At 42.3% G+C, this 20,891-nt stretch overlaps 1 protein-coding gene across 1 annotated transcript in view; it reads right to left on the reverse strand.

Annotated features, from left to right (window-relative positions):
* The window catches only part of LOC115438922 (protein FAM160A1-like), a 37,047-nt gene extending 17,754 nt beyond the window's left edge, over window positions 1–19,293 (reverse strand). The window contains 9 exon segments of the mRNA XM_030162813.1: window positions 1,532–1,643; window positions 12,644–12,749; window positions 12,752–12,805; window positions 12,897–13,124; window positions 14,314–14,362; window positions 14,364–14,446; window positions 14,449–14,497; window positions 19,189–19,236; window positions 19,282–19,293. Coding sequence (XP_030018673.1) covers window positions 1,532–1,643; window positions 12,644–12,749; window positions 12,752–12,805; window positions 12,897–13,124; window positions 14,314–14,362; window positions 14,364–14,446; window positions 14,449–14,497; window positions 19,189–19,236; window positions 19,282–19,293 — 741 coding nt within the window.
* Between the last annotated feature and the right edge of the window lie 1,598 nt (window positions 19,294–20,891).

A 20,891-nucleotide genomic window follows, 5' to 3' on the forward strand; every position in this document is an offset into this window, starting at 1 on the left:
TGGTGGGTCAGATTGGTCCCTTTGCTGGGTCAGATTGGACCCTTTGGTGGGTCAGATTGGACCCTTTGGTGGGTCAGATTGGTCCCTTTGGTGGGTCAGATTGGTCCCTTTGCTGGGTCAGATTGGACCCTTTGGTGGGTCAGATTGGTCCCTTTTGTGGGCCAGATTGGACCCTTGGTGGGTCAGATTGGACCCTTTGGTGGGTCAGATTGGACCCTTTGGTGGGTCAGATTGGATCCTCTTATGGGTCAGATTGGATCCTCTGGTGTGTCAGATTGGATCCTTTGGTAGGTCAGATTGGTCCCTTTGCTGGGTCAGATTGGACCCTTTGGTGGTCCGGTTTTGGCCCCTGGGCCACATGTTTGTCACTGTGCTTTAATGGAAGTCTTTTCCAGTTGAGTCCATCATGTCCCTGTGAATCCAACAGAGTTCAGATGTAGTTTGACAGACCTGATCAGGATAAAGGATCCATTTATAGATGATGGATCTGACGGTTTTTGACGGATCTGATGGTTTTTCTAGACTTTAAAAAAAAAAAAAAAAAAAAAGAAGCCAAAAATTGAGAGTATACCCCCTTCTCCAGGGACCACTACACCACTGAATAAGAGCTGGAAATCAAACCACAAATACTGAAAATTACTTTTTTTTTTTTTACACTTCAAAAATTGTACAGTTGGTTCCATTTCTTAATATTAAATTATAGAACCAAACATTAACATATCATGAATGAGTCAAGGAATAAGAGGTGAAAATGTTTTCTAAAAAACAGACTAATCTAATGTGATGAGGACAGATCTGCACAAACAGACACATGTATTGTCTGTGCCTTCTTCCTCTACTTCCTGGTGGTTCATTCATCCGTTGTCATCCTTCCAAAGCTGCTTCACCCTCTGTGTTTCTGTCACACCAACACCAAGTCCCAGAGGAAGAGTATGAGCTCATGACATTATTACATAACTAGTGATAATGAGATTACAATACAGACACATGACTCATGCACTGCACCAAAGAACCAGAGATCCCACCAACGTCATACAGAAAAAAAAACTAAACTAAAAGGTGTAAAGTATGAGTGTTTGAAAACTCTGTTAAACCTACAGTTTATGCTCAAATCAGATCCCTTATTTAAAGGTGCTGACGACTTTGGTGAGCAGTTTTTCCTCAAGTCTGTCCAACCTCAGTCCTATCCTCAGTATCATGAATCTGTCTGTCTGTCATTACTCAGCTGAAACTCTTGCATTACGGTGAACAGTCTCACAGAGTCATCCACCACAAACAAACACTGTGTGTTACCTTCAGAACCTGGAGGTAAGTCGGGCATCTTCAGAATTTTTTGTCACAACGTGCATTGTGGGAAACGGAGGTTCACACTGCCACTGCAGGTGTGAACCTCCTGTCAGCACCTTTAAGGACAAATTAGTAGTGTGTGTGTGTGGGTGTGTGTGTGTGTGTGGGTGTGTGTGTGTGTGTGTGTGTGTGTGTGTGTGTGTGTGTGTGTGTGTGTGTGTGTAGTGTCATTGACAGCACTCACAGGACAGAAGTATGTGTTCTGGGCGATGTGCTGAGCGACTCGAGGCTCCGACGCTGACAGAGACATGATGAGCAGCAGAGCGTCTCTGGCCTGTTGACCCACTGAACCCTGTCTGAAAACACACACAAACACACACACTCTGTCACAAAATACACACCTTATATTAACCCTGCCTTAGTCCCCTGGGGGTTCTGTCTCCACAGTTTTACTTCAGTGCTGGTAATTTCTAGTTGTCTTCTTTCTTTGTCTCCCTCCTGGTACTGTTCTAATTCAACAGAAGTGGATCACATGTAGTGTGGCTCAGTTGGCTCTAGGGCTGTGGATCGGCAAGAATCTGACGATACAATACAAATCACAATACTAGGATCACCATACGATATGTCATGATATATCATGATACTGTTAAAAAGGCTTTTTTTTTTTTTTAAATGATTATTTCCTTGACGAATTGAATTCCATCCTAAATCTGCCCAAATCCTAAACACATTTGTATTTGATCCCAACAGGATCTAATGTTCTATCAGCAAATGTTCCAACTGTGTTCAAACTGAAATTCTGTTTTTCCAGACATTCCAGTTTCAGATCCTGTTCAAATGTTCAGATTCTATTAGTTCACAACTAACATCAGAACAGGATTGGAGTTCAATCCCAACAAAGGAACCAACATTATTGAATAAAAGAGTGTGAAAGAATAATAAAGAAAATGTAAACAAAAAACAATAATGAATCTCCACCATATCTGCATTTGAATAAATACCTAAAAATATCCATACAGTACTTTTTAATATTGATACAGTATTGTCAAATGAAATATCGTTATATGTAGGGGTGTTAGAAAATATAGGTTCTGCAATATATCGCAATATTTCATTTCACAATACTGTATCGATATATTTAGGTATTTATTCAAATGCAGATACGGTGGATTTTCATCTTTGTTTTGTATTTTTCCATATTGTTTATATCTTATTTATTATTATATAACACCGTTTCATTAAATAATGGTTATTTGAAGCATCCTGAAAGCACTTTGTACTGTTTTACTGAGAGTGGCAGATGTTTGTTCCTTTGGAAACGAGGAGAATTTTTAAAAAATTGTGATATAACATTAGATCCTGTTGTGATCAAATAAAAATGTGTTTAGTATTTGTGCAGATTTCTGATGTAATTCAATTCTTCCAGGAAATAATCATTTAAGAAAAATAAAACAAACAAAAAATTGCCGTTCTTTTTTTTTTTAAACAGTATGATGATATATTGTGATTTACTGTATCGTGATCCTAGTATTGTGCTTTGTATCGTATTGCCAGATTCTTGGCGATACACAGCTCTACTGATATACTGCAGAAGCAATATTTTCTAACAGCCCTACTCATCACATTAGATTACTATGTTTTTATAAAACATTTTCACCTCTTATTACTTGACTCAGTCATGATGCGTTAATGTTTGGTTCTGTAATTTAATATGAAGAAATGTAAACCAACTGTACAATTTTTGAAGTGTTGAAAAAAAAAAGTTAAATTGTAACTACAACTACAACAGCTGCTAGCAATTTATGATGCTGAAGCCACCAGGAGTAATTTTCAAAATTTGTGGTTTAATATCATGCTCTTATTTCTATTTTTAGGGGAATGTGATGTCGATACAGTACTTTTTAATATCGATACAGTATTGTGAAATGAAATATCACGATATTGTCCCTTGAGAATCAGCTGGTTCTATGTCCACTTTTTACAGAAATGGAGTTCAGCATGTCAGGACATTCTAAAAACCATTACAGTTTATGTCCCAGAGTTCTTAGCGCCAAGCTAAACATCCACACACCACCACACCTAGAAACATTTAGTTCTATGTCCTGAGTGGAGCTGGTTTCAGATCAGGTAGTTCTACGTCCAAGAGGAGCCAATCAGGGGCCAGACCTGGATCATGTGACATTCACTCAAAAAAGATGTGTGCTCAGAAAATACACGGAGGGGGTCTCAAACTGACTGAGACATGTTCATTTCTGCCGTTGATGCCTCAGTCTGGCATTTGGATCCTGGTAAAAGTTTGAAATGATTGTTCTGAACAGGGTTGTCATGGAAATAGTTTAGTTAAATGTTTGTTCAAAGTAGTTCAGTGTTCGAATGTGTCATTTTTAGACGGCCGAGGCTGTCCCAGAGTCAGGTCTGAGAGGAGGCTCACAGATAAAACCAGTGGATCTGAGTCATTTTATATGTGAGTGGATGAGGTATTTGGACGCAAAATGTGTCATTTGTGGATCACTTTTCTTTTTCATCCTTTCATTCTTTCAGACTAGATTCTGCTCAAGTGTCCAGTATTGTCCTCCTCAGGTTCAAATGAGAATGTGTCTCATTTACAGACTTGTCACTGATTTGATAGAATCCTTTTATCTGTGAATGTAGATTTAATTTGGATGCAATCTGTGCATTTTATCCACTTTTTTCCTCATGTTTATTTTTTCTGTTCCAGATTCTGGTCCAGTGGTCAGTGTTGTCTGGTGTCAGGTTCAAATGAGAATGTGTCTCATTCATGGACTTTCATCTGAGTGGACTCAGAATGATCACTCATCACTCCTCAGTCTTTAAGGTGGTTCATGGTGTTCCACATCATTTGTCTCCATTCCACAACTAATTCTCCTCCTTTGAGGATTGAAGTATGGATGGAAATGGTGTTTTCCATGAAAACTGAGTGAACACAGTTTCCTCAGGTCCTCCAGGTGTCCCAACACCTTTATTCACCATTCCACCTTTAATGAAAAGGACAGATGTGCTCATTTTAGCTGTCCACCTTAAATAAAAACATAGCAAGGGATGGTTTTGACTGTTGCATTTGTGACATCAGTATAAAATCCATGTAATCAGTGACTAAACGTTCTTAGTTTGTTCCTAACTTTTTTCAGTCCAGCTGTGGTGGACATAGAACTTCCTGATGTGGATCATCAGTGACACCTGTAAAGGCACCAGCTCCTCTGGTGGACATAGAACATGCTGACCAGGGACAACTTCCACACCTTGGAATCACAAAGTTCTATGTCCATTTAAAACTTCTTCTGTCTGTAAGCCTGTGCAGGGCTCATGACTGCGATTGAATTACGGTCGCATGCGCCTGAGAATTTCGGTTAGGCGATGTTTTTGAGATTACGATCGCACGGTGCGCCAATAAAAAAATGAGCGAAAATTAATATGTGCGCCTAGAATAATGGCTGCAGAAGTAACTCGTCAGCTGAAAATAAACAAGCTCCACGCCCCGCTGACTGAAGCGGAAAAACTAGTCCCCGCCCCCTCGCGTGCGCAGGCGGCATAAACAAAGGGATCAAATAACTCCACCGACGTTTGAAACAATCTCCCGCCAAACCCGGTTCGTAGCGCTGGCGTTGTTCCAAGTATTTTCCCATGACGTAATGTATCCTGCAAGTCAGATGATCATGTTGCGCGAATCAACTTGCTACAACGATCAGCTGACCGTAAACCAGCGAATCGAGGGGCCTAATGAATAAACAACAAGCGGTATCCAGACGTTGTACATGATTCGTCAAAAGTTTGACTTGACTTTAGGCGTGGTGTAGACCACAGTGACTAAGGGCCTTTAGGCCATGAAATAAAAAAGTTGGTTGTTGCAAATAATGGTGTGATTCGTCTTTCTTCTCCAAGAACCAACTAAAGTATATACACACACTGACAATTGTTTTGCACCTGTGTCAATGTAAGCTTTTTCTTTCATACTCTATTCAAATACTTTATTCTAGGTTGTTAACATTGCTTAAATACATATAGGAATATTACTTGGTATGGCCAAGAGTTTTGCTTGTTCTCCAAATTTTTTATATAATAGTGGTGCGCCTAGATTTTAGCCTGTGCTCCTAACTTTTTAGGGTTAGGAGCACAGTGCTCCTAGGTCAAAAGTTAATTTTGAGCCCTGCTGTGGAGATTTAGAACATGAACAATCTGTTTAGGGTTCCTTCCACAGTCAACACTATTCCACACAAAAGATGATCGAGAACTCTGCAAATATCCCAGATCAGACAGGTGACATTTACAAACTCTGTTTTCTCAAAATGAGGGAAAAGTGGACATAGAAGCAGCTGATTCTAGAGGGGCGATATATTGCAGAACTGATGTTTTCTTACAGCCTTACATATGACTATTGTGTATATAAACGTGTGTTTTGGGGAAAACTCTGCCTGTCCTGTCAGTGTCTGTTTCTGTCCCTCAGTGTGCATGTGTTTCTCTGTGTTTGGCTGTGTGTTGTTACCTCCACCAGGACGTACTGTGATCGCTTTGCTTTGTGTGCTTGTGTCCATGTGTGTTTGTTTGTTTGTCTGTGTGCAAGATACCTCAAAAAGTATGGATGGATTTTCATGAAGTTTTTCAGTAAATGTTGATACTGGCACAAGGAAGAAATGATGAAATTTTGGGGGTGACTGGGGGAGGGGGGGGCCCCCTAGGCCTGATCAACACCAAAATTTAACCATTCTTCCTTGTATCAGTATCAACATTTAACTGAAACTTCATGAAAATCCATCCCTAACCTTTTTGAGTTATCTTGCTAACAAACAAACAAACAAACAAACACACACAGGAAGCAGATCTGTCTTGGCGGAGGTCTGTGCTCTCTGAGTGCTTTTCTTGTTTGACTTTTTGGCTGTTGTGTGGTTTGACTCTTGTGTGGTTTGACTCTTGGCTGTTGTGTGGTTTGAATCTTGTGTGGTTTGACTCTTTGGCTGTTGTGTGGTTGACTTTTTGGCTGTTGTGTGGTTGACTCTTGGCTGTTGTGTGGTTTGACTCTTGTGTGGTTGACTCTTTGGCTGTTGTGTGGTTGACTCTTTGGCTGTTGTGTGGTTTGACTCTTGTGTGGTTTGACTATTTGGCTGTTGTGTGGTTGACTCTTTGGCTGTTGTGTGGTTGACTCTTTGGCTGTGTGTGGTTTGACTCTTGTGTGGTTTGACTCTTTGGCTGTTGTGTGGTTTGACTCTTTGGCTGTGTGTGGTTTGACTCTTGTGTGGTTTGACTCTTTGGCTGTTGTGTGGTTTGACTCTTGTGTGGTTTGACTCTTGGCTGTTGTGTGGTTTGACTCTTGTGTGGTTTGACTCTTTGGTGTTGTGTGGTTTGACTTTTTGGCTGTTGTGTGGTTTGACTCTTTGGCTGTTGTGTGGTTTGACTCTTGTGTGGTTTGACTCTTTGCTGTGTGTGGTTTGACTATTGGCTGTTGTGTGGTTTGGACTATTGTGTGGTTTGACTCTTGGCTGTTGTGTGGTTTGACTCTTTGGCTGTTGTGTGGTTTGACTCTTGTGTGGTTTGACTCTTTGGCTGTTGTGTGGTTTGACTCTTGGCTGTTGTGTGGTTTGACTCTTGTGTGGTTTGACTCCTTTGGCTTGTTGTGTGGTTTGACTCTTTGGATGTGGTGTGGTTGACTCTTTGGCTGTGTGTGGTTTGACTCTTGTGTGGTTTGACTCTTTGGCTGTTGTGTGGTTTGACTCTTTGGCTGTTGTGTGGTTTGACTCTTGTGTGGTTTAACTCTGGCTGTTGTGTGGTTTGACTCTTGTGTGGTTTGACTTTTGGCTGCTGTTGTGGGTTTGACTCTTGTGTGGTTTGACTTTTTGGCTGTTGTGTGGTTTGACTCTTGTGTGGTTTGACTCTTTGGCTGTTGTGTGGTTTGACTCTTTGGCTGTTGTGTGGTTTGACTCTTGTGTGGTTTGACTCTTTGGCGGTTGTGTGGTTTGACTCTTGTGTGGTTTGACTCTTTGGCTGTTGTGTGGTTTGACTCTTGTGTGGTTTGACTTTTATGGCCTGTTGTGTGGTTTGACTCTTGTGTGGTTTGACTCTTTGGATGTTGTGTGGTTTGACTCTGTGTTGGTTTGACTTTTTGGCTGTTGTGTGGTTTGACTCTTGGCTTGTTGTGTGGTTTGACTCTTGTGTGGTTTGACTCTTAGGCTGTTGTGTGGTTGATCTCTTTGGCTGTTGTGTGGTTTGACTCTTGTGTGGTTTGACTCTTTGGCTGTTGTGTGGTTTGACTCTTGTGTGGTTTGACTCTTTGGCTGTGTGTGGTTTGACTCTTGTGTGGTTGGACTCTTTGGCTGTTGTGTGGTTTGACTCTTTGGCTGTTGTGTGGTTTTGACTCTTGTGTGGTTTGACTCTTTGGCTGTTGTGTGGTTTGACTCTTGTGTGGTTTGACTCTTTGGCTGTTGTGTGGTTTTGACTCCTTTGGCTGTTGTGTGGTTGACTCTTTGGCTGTTGTGTGGTTTGACTCTTGTGTGGTTTGACTCTTTGGCTGTGTGTGGTTTGACTCTTTGGCTGTTGTTGTGGTTTGACTCTGGCTGTTGTGTGGTTTGACTCTTGTGTGGTTTGACTCTTTGGCTGTTGTGTGGTTTGACTCTTTGGCTGTTGTGTGGTTTGAATCTTGTGTGGTTTGACTTTTGGCTGTTGTGTGGTTTGACTCTTTGGCTGTTGTTTGGTTTGACTCTTGTGTGGTTGACTCTTTGGCTGTGTGTGGTTTGACTCTTTGGCTGTTGTGTGGTTTGACTCTTGTGTGGTTTGATTCTTTGGATTGTTGTGTGGTTTGACTCTTGTGTGGTTTGACTCTGTGTGGTTGACTCTTTGGCTGTTGTGTGGTTTGACTCTTTGGCTGTTGTGTGTTTGACTCTTGTGTGGTTTAACTCTTTGGCTGTTGTGTGGTTTGACTCTTGTGTGGTTTGACTCTTTGGCTGTTGTGTGGTTTGACTCTTGTGTGGTTTGACTCTTTGGCTGTTGTGGGTTTGAATCTTGGCTGTTTGTGTGGTTTGACTCTTGGGTGTTGTGTGGTTTGACTCTGGCTGTTGTGTGGTTGACTCTTGTGTGGTTTGACTCTTTGGCTGTTGTGTGGTTTGACTCTTGGCTGTTGTGTGGTTTGACTCTTGTGTGGTTTGACTTTTTGGCTGTTGTGTGGTTGACTCTTTGGCTGTTGTGTGGTTTGACTATTGTGTGGTTTGACTCTTTGGCGTTGTGTGGTTTGACTCTTGTGTGGTTTGATTCTTGGCTGTTGTGTGTTTGACTCTTTGGCTGTTGTGTGGTTTGTCTCTTGTGTGGTTTGACTCTTTGGCTGTTGTGTGGTTGACTCTTTGGCTGTGTGTGGTTTGAACTCTTGTGTGGTTTGACTTTTTGGCTGTTGTGTGGTTTGACTCTTTGGCTGTTGTGTGGTTTGACTCTTGTGTGGTTTAACTCTTTGGCTGTTGTGTGGTTTGACTCTTGTGTGGTTTGACTTTTTGGCTTGTTGTGTGGTTTGACTCTTGTGTGGTTTGACTCTTTGGCTGTTGTGTGGTTTGACTCTTGGCTGTTGTGTGGTTGACTCTGGCTGTTGTGTGGTTTGACTCTTGTGTGGTTTGACTCTTTGGCTGTTGTGTGGTTGACTCTTTGGCTGTTGGTGGTTTGACTCTTGTGTGGTTTGACTCTTTGGCTGTTGTGTGGTTTGACTCTTTGGCTGTTGTGTGGTTTGACTCTTGTGTGGTTTGATTCTTTGGCTGTTTGTGTGGTTTGACCTTTGGCGTTGTGTGGTTGTCTCTTGTGTGGTTTGACTCTTGGCTGTTGTGTGGTTTGACTCTTTGGCTGTTGTTGTGGTTTGACTCTTGTGTGGTTTGGACTCTTTGGCTGTTGTGTGGTTGGACTCTTTTGGCTGTTGTGTGGTTTGACTCTTGTGTGGTTTAACTCTTTGGCTGTGTGTGGTTTGACTCTTGTGTGGTTTGACTTTTTGGCTGTTGTGTGGTTTGACTCTTGTGTGGTTTGACTCTTTGGCTGTTGTGTGGTTTTGACTCTTGTGTGGTTTGACTCTTTGGCTGTTGTGTGGTTGACTCTTGTGTGGTTTGACTCTTTGGCTGTTGTGTGGTTTGACTCTTTGGCTGTTGTGTGGTTTGACTCTTGTGTGGTTTGACTCTTTGGCTGTTGTGTGGTTTGACTCTTTGGCTGTTGTGTGGTTTGACTCTTGGTGGTTTGACTCTTTGGCTGTTGTGTGGTTGACTCTTTGGCTGTTGTGTGGTTTGACTCTTGTGTGGTTTGACTTTTTGGCTGTTGTGTGGTTTGGCTGTTGTGTGGTTTGACTCTTGTGTGGTTTGACTCTTGGCTGTTGTTGTGGTTTGACTCTTGTGTGGTTTTGACTCTTGGCTGTTGTGTGGTTTGACTATTTGGCTGTTGTGTGGTTTGACTCTTGGCTGTTGTGTGGTTTGACTCTTTGGCTGTTGTGTGGTTTGACTCTTGTGTGGTTTGACTCTTTGGCTGTTGTGTGGTTTGACTCTTGTGTGGTTGACCTCTTTGGCTGTGTGTGGTTTGACTCTTTGGCTGTTGTGTGGTTTGACTCTTTGGCTGTTGTGTGGTTGGCTGTGGTGTGGTTGACTCTTGTGTGGGTTGACTTTTGGCTGTGGTGGTTTGACCTCTTTGGCTGTTGTGTGGTTGACTCTTGGCTGTTGGTGGTTGACTCTTTGGCTGTTGTGTGGTTTGACTCTTGGCTGTTGTGTGGTTTGACTCTTTGGCTGTTGTGTGGTTTGACTTGTGTGGTTTGACTCTTTGGCTGTTGTGTGGTTTGACTCTTGTGTGGTTGACTCTTTGGCTGTTGTGTGGTTTGACTCTTTGGCTGTTGTTGTGGTTGACTCTTTGGCTGTTGTGTGGTTTGACCTCTCTGTGTGGGTTGACTCTTGGCTGTTGTGTGGTTTGACTCTTTGGCTGTTGTGTGGTTTGACTCTGGCTGTTGTCGTGGTTTGACTCTTGTGTGGTTGACTCTTTGGCTGTCTGTGTGGTTTGACTCTTTGGCTGTTGTGTGGTTGACTCTTGTGTGGTTTGACCTTTTTGGCTGTTGTGTGGTTTGACTCTTTGGCTGTTGTGTGGTTTGACTCTTGTGTGGTTGACTCTTGGCTGTTGTGTGGTTTGACTCTTTTGGCTGTTGTGTGGTTGACTCTTATGTGGTTTGATTCTTTGGCTGTTGTGTGGTTTGGACTATTTGGCTGTTGTGTGGTTTGACTCTTTGGCTGTTGTGTGGTTTGTCTCTTGTGTGGTTTGACTCTTGTGTGGTTTGACTCTTTGGCTGTTGTGTGGTTTGACTCTTTGGCTGTTGTGTGGTTTGACTCTTGTGTGGTTTAACTCTTTGGCTGTTGTGTGGTTGACTCTTGTGTGTTTGACTCTTTGGCTGTTGTGTGGTTTGACTCTTTGGCTGTTGTGTGGTTTGACTCTGTGTGGTTTGACTCTTTGGCTGTTGTGTGGTTTGACTCTTTGGCTGTTGTGTGGTTTGACTCTTTGGCTGTTGTGTGGTTTGACTCTGGCTGTTGTGTGGTTTGACTCTGGCTGTTGTGTGGTTTGACTCTTGTGTGGTTTTGACTCTTTGCTGTTGTGTGGTTTGACCTCTTTGGCTGTTGTGTGGTTTGACTCTTGTGTGGTTTGACTTTTTGGCTGTTGTGTGGTTTGACTCTTTGGCTGTTGTGTGGTTTGACTTTGTGTGGTTTGACTCTTTGGCTGTGTGTGGTTTGACTCTTGTGTGGTTGATTCTTTGGCTGTTGTGTGGTTTGACTCTTTGGCTGTTGTGTGGTTTGTCTCTTGTGTGGTTTGACTGTTTGGCTGTTGTGTGGTTTGACTCTTTGGCTGTTGTGTGGTTTGACTCTTGTGTGGTTTGACTTTTTGGCTGTTGTGTGGTTTGACTCTCTTGGCTGTTGTGTGGTTTGACTCTTGTGTGGTTAACTCTTTGGCTGTTGTGTGGTTTGATCTCTTGTGTGGTTTGACTTTTTGGCTGTTTGTGTGGTTGACTCTTGTGTGGTTGACTCTTTGGCTGTTGTGTGGTTGACTCTTTGGCTGTTGTGTGGTTTGACTCTGGCTGTTGTGTGGTTTGACTCTTGTGTGGTTTGACTCTTTGGCTGTTGTGTGGTTTGACTCTTTGGCTGTTGTGTGGTTTGACCTCTTGTGTGGTTTGATTCTTTGGCTGTTGTGTGGTTGACTCTTTGGCTGTCTGTGTGGTTTGTCTCTTGTGTGGTTTTGACTCTTTGGCGTTGTGTGGTTTGACTCTTTGGCTGTTGTGTGGTTTGACTATTGTGTGGTTGACTCTTGGCTTGTTTGTGTTTGACTCTTTGGCTGTTGTGTGGTTGACTCTTGTGGGTTTAACTCTTGGCCTGTTGCTGTGGTTTGACTCTTGTGTGGTTTGACTTTTGGCTGTGTGTGGTTTGACTCTTGTGTGGTTTGACTCTTTGGCTGTTGTGTGGTTGACTCTTGTGTGGTTTGACTCCTTGGCTGTTGTGTGGTTGACTCTTGTGTGGTTGACTCTTGTGTGGTTTGACTCTTTGGCTGTTGTGTGGTTTGACTCTTGTGTGGTTTGACTCTTTGGCTGTTGTGTGGTTTGACTCTTTGGCTGTTGTGTGGTTTGACTCTTGTGTGGTTTGACCTTTGGCTGTTGTGTGGTTTGACTCTTTGGCTGTTGTGTGGTGTTGACTCTTGTGTGGTTGACTTTTTGGCTGTTGTGTGGTTTGGCTGTTGTGTGGTTTGACTCTTGTGTGGTTGACTCTTTGGATGTTGTGGGTTTTGACTCTGTGTGGTTTGACTCTTGGCTGTTGTGTGGTTTGACTCTTGGCTGTTGTGTGGTTTGACTCTTTGGCTGTTGTGTGGTTTGACTCTTTGGCTTTTGTGTGGTTTGGCTGTTGTGTGGTTTGACTCTTTGGCTGTTGTGTGGTTTGACTCTTGTGTGGTTGACTCTTTGGCTGTTGTGTGGTTTGACTCTTTGGCTGTTGTGTGGTTTGACTCTTTGGCTGTTGTGTGGTTTGGCTGTTGTGTGGTTTGACTTTGTGTGGTTTGACTTTTTGGCTGTTGTGTGGTTTGACTCTTTGGCTGTTGTGTGGTTTGACTCTTTGGCTGTTGTGTGGTTTGACTCTTTGGCTGTTGTGGGTTTGACTCTTGTGTGGTTTGACTCTTGGCTGTTGTGTGGTTTGACTCTTTGGCTGTTGTGTGGTTTGACTCTTTGGCTGTTGTGTGGTTTGACTCTTTGGCTGTTGTGTGGTTTGACTCTTGTGTGGTTTGACTCTTGGCTGTTGTGTGGTTTGACTCTTGTGTGGTTTGACTCTTTGGCTGTTGTGTGGTTTGACTCTTTGGCTGTTGTGTGGTTTGACTCTACCTGTGTGTGTACGGTATCAGCAAAGAGAAGAGCAGGAAGTTGGCAGCTCCCTGGTCCTGGCTGGTGTGGAAGAACAGCTCCAGGACTGACGGATCTTTGACCAGGCCACACACAGCTGGTTCAGCAGCAGGACCAGCTCCGCCTCCACCTCACCACCGCTGTCTGAGAACATTTTGGTGTTTTGGATAAGGTCAGTTTAAGTTTCCCCGTGTGAGAAGGACGTGCACGCTGACCATCTGACCATGTGACTCACCGGCTCCGCCTCCAGCTCCAGCGCAGGAGGCCAGCAGCATCATGAGTGGTCTGAGGACAGGTTTGTGGTGCAGCAGAGGCTGTCTGGCCTGAGATAACAGCATCTGATACATCCTGAGCTGCTCCAGCTTCATGTCTTCAGTGAACTGTCTCCTCAGGCTCCACAGGAACAGACGCTCCATCACACCCTCCAGCACCACGAACTCCAAGATGGGACCCATCGCACCTCCTAAAGTCAGGACATGAGATGAGACATGAGATCACACATTTACAGGATGGGACTGTTCTACTTGGACATGGGAACTGGGACAGCATTTAGAGCAGGGCTGTCAAACATGAGGCCCGGGGCCCAAATGTGTCCCCCAAAGGTTCCAGTCCGACCCCTGGATGAATTTCCAAAGTGTCTAAATTCCACAGTCCAGGCTGTGGAACTCATGTAGTGTGGGTTCCACATCCAGACCAATCTGATCTACAGTCCAATAAGAACAGCAGGAGAACCCACACAGAAGAACCACTGCAGATTTACTACTGGGTTTGATGGAAAAAATAATAGTACATTATGTCTGTAAATAATGACAACTGCAAATGTTTGTCCTTGTTTTAGTGCAAAAAAATCACATTAAATTGTGAAACTCTTTCCATTTCCAAACTCTCCTGTACCAATAAAATGTGACTAACCTGAACAAATGTGTCCAACCTGAAATGTCTGTATTAAATTCAGTCCAGTTTGAACTCTTTTCTTCCTGTTCTCAGTGTTTAGTGTCTTTGGAGATCTGATCCAGAATGCACATGGACTAATGAGAAGTGGAGGAAGAAGACTGAGAACATTACACTGATTTATCTGAAGAAATGTCAGATTTTTTAAGGTTATTCACATGTGTTTTTGTTTGGATAGTTTATAAAAGTCAGTATTTTCATAATTTAACTCAGGTTTTTTTGCACTCAAACACAGACATATATGTGCGGTTGTCATTATTTCTAGGTTCTTCTGTTCTTATTTGACTGGTTGGGTCCACTGCAGATCAGATCAGACTGAATGTGGAACCTGAAAGAACAGGAGTTGAGAACCCTGGTTTAGACTCTTCATTTGACTGATTGAATCAAATCAGGTACCAGTATCAATATTCATAATCCATCATTGTTTTAAAACCAAAATAATGATTTATGGTGGAAAACCTCTCATGTAAAATTGTGTTTTAAGTGTGTGCATACAGGAATCCTTTTTGTATCATTGTGGTTGGCCTCAAAAATCTAAATTCATAACATGGATTGAGACTGTGATTATAAACTCTGTCATATTATGGTATTTTTTTTACCCTATGTGTCATAAAGCAGCAGGAAACAGTTGCAGTTTCATTCATATAAATATGAACGATGTGTTTGTAAGAATCTCCCAATCTTAGTGATTGTTGCCTGACCTTGTCCCGCCTCTTCCTCCATCAACAGGAACAGCATGTGTTCTACGTTAGTTCTGCACAGCGCTGGCCTCATCAGGAGGGATGGGGGCCCAGACGCAGCGGTCCGCGCTGACAGGAGCCGACAGGAAACTCAAGGCCCGCTGCCGCTACGACCGGGCTCATGTTTCTCCAAGATCTTCACCACCTGGACAGAGGAAAAGACAGCGCTCAGAACTGGAACCATCCACATCTGCCCCTCTGAAGATACACCACCACGACCCGAGGGAGCATCCGACTGACTGTAGGCACGTAACTGAAGGAACGGCAGAGTTTTCCTCACTTTTCGGACGTTTTTGTCATGTCACCAACACTTAGGTAACAGTGACAGAGACAAACATGTGGCCTGTTTAGTTTTGGTAATGAGAGGGTTTTCTGCTTTTTGTCATTCATGTTTTCTATTTAATTTGGTTTAAGGACAAAGTAATGACACTGGCTTTGTGATTCAGCCCTTTGTAGGAACCTGACTACGGCTGCACAGGTCAGTTCAGAGCTGCAGGACCCAGTCCTGAATCTACTAAGGTCATGTTTAGACAATCCATCTGACCACACAGTCACATGACCAGACACTGCATGGAACAGATGTTCTCCCAGTGACCCTGGTACCGTTTCCTGAACTATGTGATGTTCTGGACCCTCTGGTGTCACCCAGACTGGTCCTGCCCTGGGGGGGCAGGTCCTCTATTAAAGCCAGTGTCTACTGGACAGAACACCTAGAACCACCAGGACCACATGAACCAACCAGAACCACCAGGGACCACATGAACCAACCAGAACCACCAGGACCACATGAACCAACTAGAACCACCAGGACCACATGAACCAACCAGAACACCTGGACCACATGAACCACCTAGAACCACCAGGACCACATGAAACCAACCAGAACCACCTGGGACCACATGAACCACCTGGACCACATGAACCAACTAGAACCACAGGACCACATGAACCAACCAGAACCACCTGGACCACATGAACAGCTAGAACCACCTGGACCACATGAACCACCTAGAACCACCAGGACCACATGAACAACCAGAACCACCTGGACCACATGAACCACCTAGAACCACCAGGACCACATGAACCACCTAGAACCACCCGGGACCACATGAACCAACCAGAACCACCTGGACCACATGAACAACTCGCACCACCTGGACCACATGAACCCAACTAGAACCACCAGGACCACATTGAACCAACCAGAACCACACTGACCACATGAACCAAACTAGAACCACCAGGACCCAATGAACCATCTAGAACCACCTGGACCCACAGAACCAACTAGAACACCTGGACACATGAACCCACCCTAGAACCACCAGGACCACATGAACCAACCAGAACCACCGGACCACATGAACCAACCAGAACCACCAGGACCACATGAACCAACTACAACCACCTGGACCACATGAACCAACCAGAACCACCTGGACCACATGAACCAACTAGAACACCAGGACCACATGAACCATCTAGAACCACCTGGACCACATGAACCAACTAGAACCACCTGGACCACATGAACCACCTAGAACCACCAGGACACATGAACCAACCAGAACACCTGGATCACATGAACCAACCAGAAACCACCTGGACCCATGAACCAACTAGAACCACCTGGACCACATGAACCAACCAGAACCACCTGGACCACATGAACCCAACCAGAACCACCTGGACCACATGAACCACCTAGAACACCAGGACCACATGAACCAACCAGAACCACCCTGGACCACCATGAACCAACTAGAACCACCTGGACCACATGAACCAACTAGAACCACCAGGACCACATGAACCAACTAGAACACCTGGACCACATGAACCAACTAGAACCACCAGGACACATGAACCAACTAGAACCACCTGTTCTAAGTACAGGGTCATAGGGGAGACCACGGACTGAGCAGAACCACCAGGGACCACATGGGTCCAACTGTGTTTCCATCACACTTTTACTTCTACTTCTATATCGAACCATCTCAAACAACATCCCAAGACAGTGTAAAAAACACAATTTTTTTTTCAATCTTTGACAGTTTTGTGACATCTGCCCCTACAGAATGCAGGAAATAGTGTTTCACAGAGTCACACATTTCTAAATTTTCCAGGGCAGGGTGCCACAGACAATCCCTGGTACATGGTGCCCCCTACGCTGTGAAAAGCTCCTGGTGAGAACCCAGTAATGGAACCAGCTGCAGATCCACAGAGGAACACTGGAGGAGCGAGAAGGGCTGCTGATCTGCATCTCCTTCTGTGGCTGTTCTGGCGTCACTGTAAAACCTCGGCCTCTTGGAACTTAATGCTTTCATTAAATAGTCCCACTCAATGGCTGTAACTGGAACAGTCCGTACTATACTGTAATCCAGTGTTTTTTCAACCTTGGGGTCGCCAGGAATTCAAATGGGGTCACCTGAAATTTCTAGTAACTGATAATAAAAAAAAAAATAAAAAATTATAAAAAATATGTTTTAATAATTCTATTTATATGTCATTATAATTAAAACACCACACACTTTCCCTAAATTTTTTTTTTTAAAAAAGCTGCATTATGTACATTATATACCTAAATGTCATCTAAAATTTAGATTTATTTACAACTAGGGCTGTAATGATTACCAGTATAATGATAAACGGCGGTCGGGTTAAAATAGCAGCGGTTAGTATTACTGTTTTAAATTCTAATTCTCGTGATAACTGTGTTTGATTAACACACTTTAGGGGAAAGGCCAATGTAAAGATCTGCCTTTTATGTCAATATTTGCGTATAGTTTCAATTTATTACAATTTTAATTTTATATTCCTAATATTTAGAACCTATATTCACTTTTTAAAGTCTGTGAAAAGTTCGTTAAACATCTGTGTGTTATTTATGCAATAAATTATATACATTTTTCAAATCAGATTTTATATTTTTTGTGTCTTTTCCGTCCTTTGTGTTTTTATAGTAGGTTAAAGTGAAAAAATAATAGACAGATGATCTAGATGAAGTTGTGCGAAAAAACAGATCCAAACATGGGTATAGTAAACATTTGTGTATATAGTATATAAAGGCCAAACCAAAAGGACTGAAAAACAGACAGAATAGACTCAGACCACTAAGGGTTAATATTGGAATGTTTCTGACACAGAAGGGACATTGTACTAATTATTTTATTATTATTTTTTATTTTTTTCAAAATACAACTTGGTTAAATTATTTCAGTGTGTGTATTTGTACTTTTTGAACATTTTGAGCACAGTTTCAATAATATCATGATAATAAAGATAACTGTGATAATTTTGGTCACAATAACTGTGATATGAAATTTTCATATGGTTCCATCCCTATTTACAACATAGTATAACAAAATATTACATGATCAAAAAACACATTAATTTTAGCAAAAAAAATGTCTCTGTTTTGAATGTCTGGGGTCGCCACAAATGTGTGATGTTAAATGGAGTCAGGAGTAAAACATGGTTGGAAACCACTGCTGTAATACAAGACATTCAAGTGGATTTGAGACGGATGTGGGCGGAGGTCAATGAGGAAAACATGAATGGAAGAAAAAAGAATGTACAGAGCAGGGCTGTCAAACTCATGTTGGTTCAGGGGCCACATTAAGCCCACTTTGGTCTGAAGTGAAATACTAACAAAATAATATAGAAATAATGTCAACTCTAAATTCCTCTGTTTTACAGTGAAAAAAGTACAATTATGCGATGGAAATGTTTACATCTACCAACTATCCTTTAAAAACATGGGTGTCAAACTCATGTTAGTTCAGAGGACAAATTCAGCCAAATTTGGTCTGAAGTGGGTAGGACCAGTGAAATAATAACATAATTATAAATAAATAATGTCAACTCCAAACTTTCCTTACATGATGAAAAAGTTTACATCTACAAACTGCTCTTTAAAACAATGTGAATAAGATGAACACCCTAAAATTTGTTAAGTAAATAAGTGCAATTTTAACAATATTCTGCCTCAGTTTATCATTGACGTCATGTTCATTACAACTTACAGATCACAGTGGATCTACAAATACTCTAAATATTCAGGAACAGACGAATATTAACAAAATTACACTTATGTCTCTTAGACATTCAGGTTTTTCATATTTGTTCAGGATATTACATTTTCTGTGAAATTATAGTTTGTTACAGTGTAAATACTGGAAAATTACATGGAAATATTTACATTTACAAAAGAAAAAACTGGAGTTGTAAGAATTTATAGGTTATTATGATACTATTTTTCCCAGTCTGTGGGTGGAACCTGAACCAAAATTTCCATTGATCATCTTCAGTGGAATTTTTGTGTTTCATAAATCCATCCTACAGGCTGGACTGGACTGTTTGGCGAGGGGGCCCGATTTGGCCCCTGGGACGCATGTTTGACACCCCTGCAATAGTGTCTGGACTTGTGTTAACCTTTGACATCAGCTGTTTTAGACAAGGCTCACACACACACACACACACACACACACACACACACACACACACCACACAGATTACTGTACATGTGGGTTTTCTTGGCGGACGCAGACAGAGCTGTGTTCTAAATGGATCCTGTGTTTAAAGGCCAAAGTCTGGGTCAGTAATGGACACACACACACACACACACACACACACACACACAGTGACACACTGCCAGCCATTATGAGGAAAGTAGGACAAACTGAGATGGAAAAGGGATCAAGAACGACAACAAACAACTCCCGTGCTTTTCCTTCTGCCTCGAACTATTGATTTACTGAATGGTCACATTGGTTATTGACCAGCGGCTCTTCTGACGTTGTGTTTGAATATCAGGACGACCTGCTGACCCACCTGAGCCCAGTGGTTTTTAAACACGATCATGCAGGTCTCCGAGTCCAACTCCTCTCAGCGTCAGAGACCTCTTCGGTTGCCCCCGACAACCACCGAGGCCATCATTTTGAAGGGCAGGCAGGGGTTATAGCATGTTCTGGGACGTGATTCTGTCAAACACAGGATCAGGACGGGTTTGAGGGTGAAGAGGACAGCAGGCAGCAGACGGGCTGGACGAGAGAGAGAGAGAGAGAGTACAGTTACTACTGTGTATGTGAAGGATCCTGTCAAACTGGAACCAAGAGCAGGACACAGGGACGAACCATTCAAGCAGATGGAGACTACTGTTAGGAAAGAAGTTTGGAAGCATTTAAATATATACATACACCACACACACACACACACACACATACACCACACATACAGTGGTGTGCAAAAATATTAGAACACTGGTCAAATCTTCAGAACTGGTGGTTTATTTTTTTTTTCCCAGAGCCTGAATTTCACTTTTTTATCTTACCGGCCAACAGGCTGTAAGCTATTGTCATCATGCGGTGTCTGTAGGCGTCATCGTCATCTGTCGTTGTCATCGTCTGTCGTCATCAGTTGTCGTCTGTTGTCGTCTGTCGTCCGCTACAAATATTTCAATTGTCTTCTTCTCCAAAACTACAATTCCCATTGACTTCAAACTTGGTCTACAGCTTCTGTATGATGGTGTCAACACAAGGGGTTGACATTATTTGGATCCGGATCTGATTCTGGATTTGGTGCCACTTTGACAAATGTTCCCATTCTAACAGATAGGAAGTGGATGGATCCAATAAATCAGTATCAATGATATCAAGATGGAATTTGAATTTTGTACAGATCTGATTGGAATATGACCGAAACATGGGCTATTTCTGTAATAGAATAAATACACAGAACTGGGGGAGAATAAATGGATCTGGATACATTTACCTAAGCTTTGAATTTGGACGCTAAGATACAGGGACATTGGTCCTTTTTTTTTTTTTTTTTTTGCCACTGCAAGCAACAGGCAAAGGTACTGAGAATATTTCACCTACAAATTTTTCCAGTCCAGCCCTTTTTTATATTTGACTCTAATATTTAGTGTGCCCCCCCCATATTAGGGATGTAACGATACCGGTACAACAATAAACCGTGGTAAAATTCCCAGTGGTTAGTATTACCGTTTAAATTCTAATTATCATGATAATCGTGTTTGATTACCACACTATGAAAACTCACAGTACTGCTCATTTCCTGTATTTATCTATGAAAAAGAAACTAAAACAACTCATAGTTGTTCTGTAAAATGGTCAAACAGTTTCCATGAGGTTCCATCTTTAATGCACATGTGTATGTTTGATGTTACATGTTAATATTTAAATGTTTCTGCCAATAAACTACATTGTGCTTATATTATTATTTTTTTTTTTTTTCAAATTACAACTTGGTTAAATTATTTCAGTGTGTGTATTAGTACTTTTTGAACATTCTGAGCACAATTCCAATAATATCGTGATAATAATGATAACTGATAATTGTGGTCACACTAACCATGATATGAAAGGTTCATATGGTTCCATCCCTACTCTGCGGTCCTCATTAGGTCCATCCTGGGGTAAATCCGTCTACATGTACCTTTTATTATTGGGTCTAAAATGCTGGTAAAGTGTCAGACACTAAACTGAACCCAGTCTGATGGACAGACTCATTTG

This window comes from Sphaeramia orbicularis, chromosome 18, assembly GCF_902148855.1.
Source record: "Sphaeramia orbicularis chromosome 18, fSphaOr1.1, whole genome shotgun sequence".
Taxonomy (NCBI): domain Eukaryota; kingdom Metazoa; phylum Chordata; class Actinopteri; order Kurtiformes; family Apogonidae; genus Sphaeramia; species Sphaeramia orbicularis.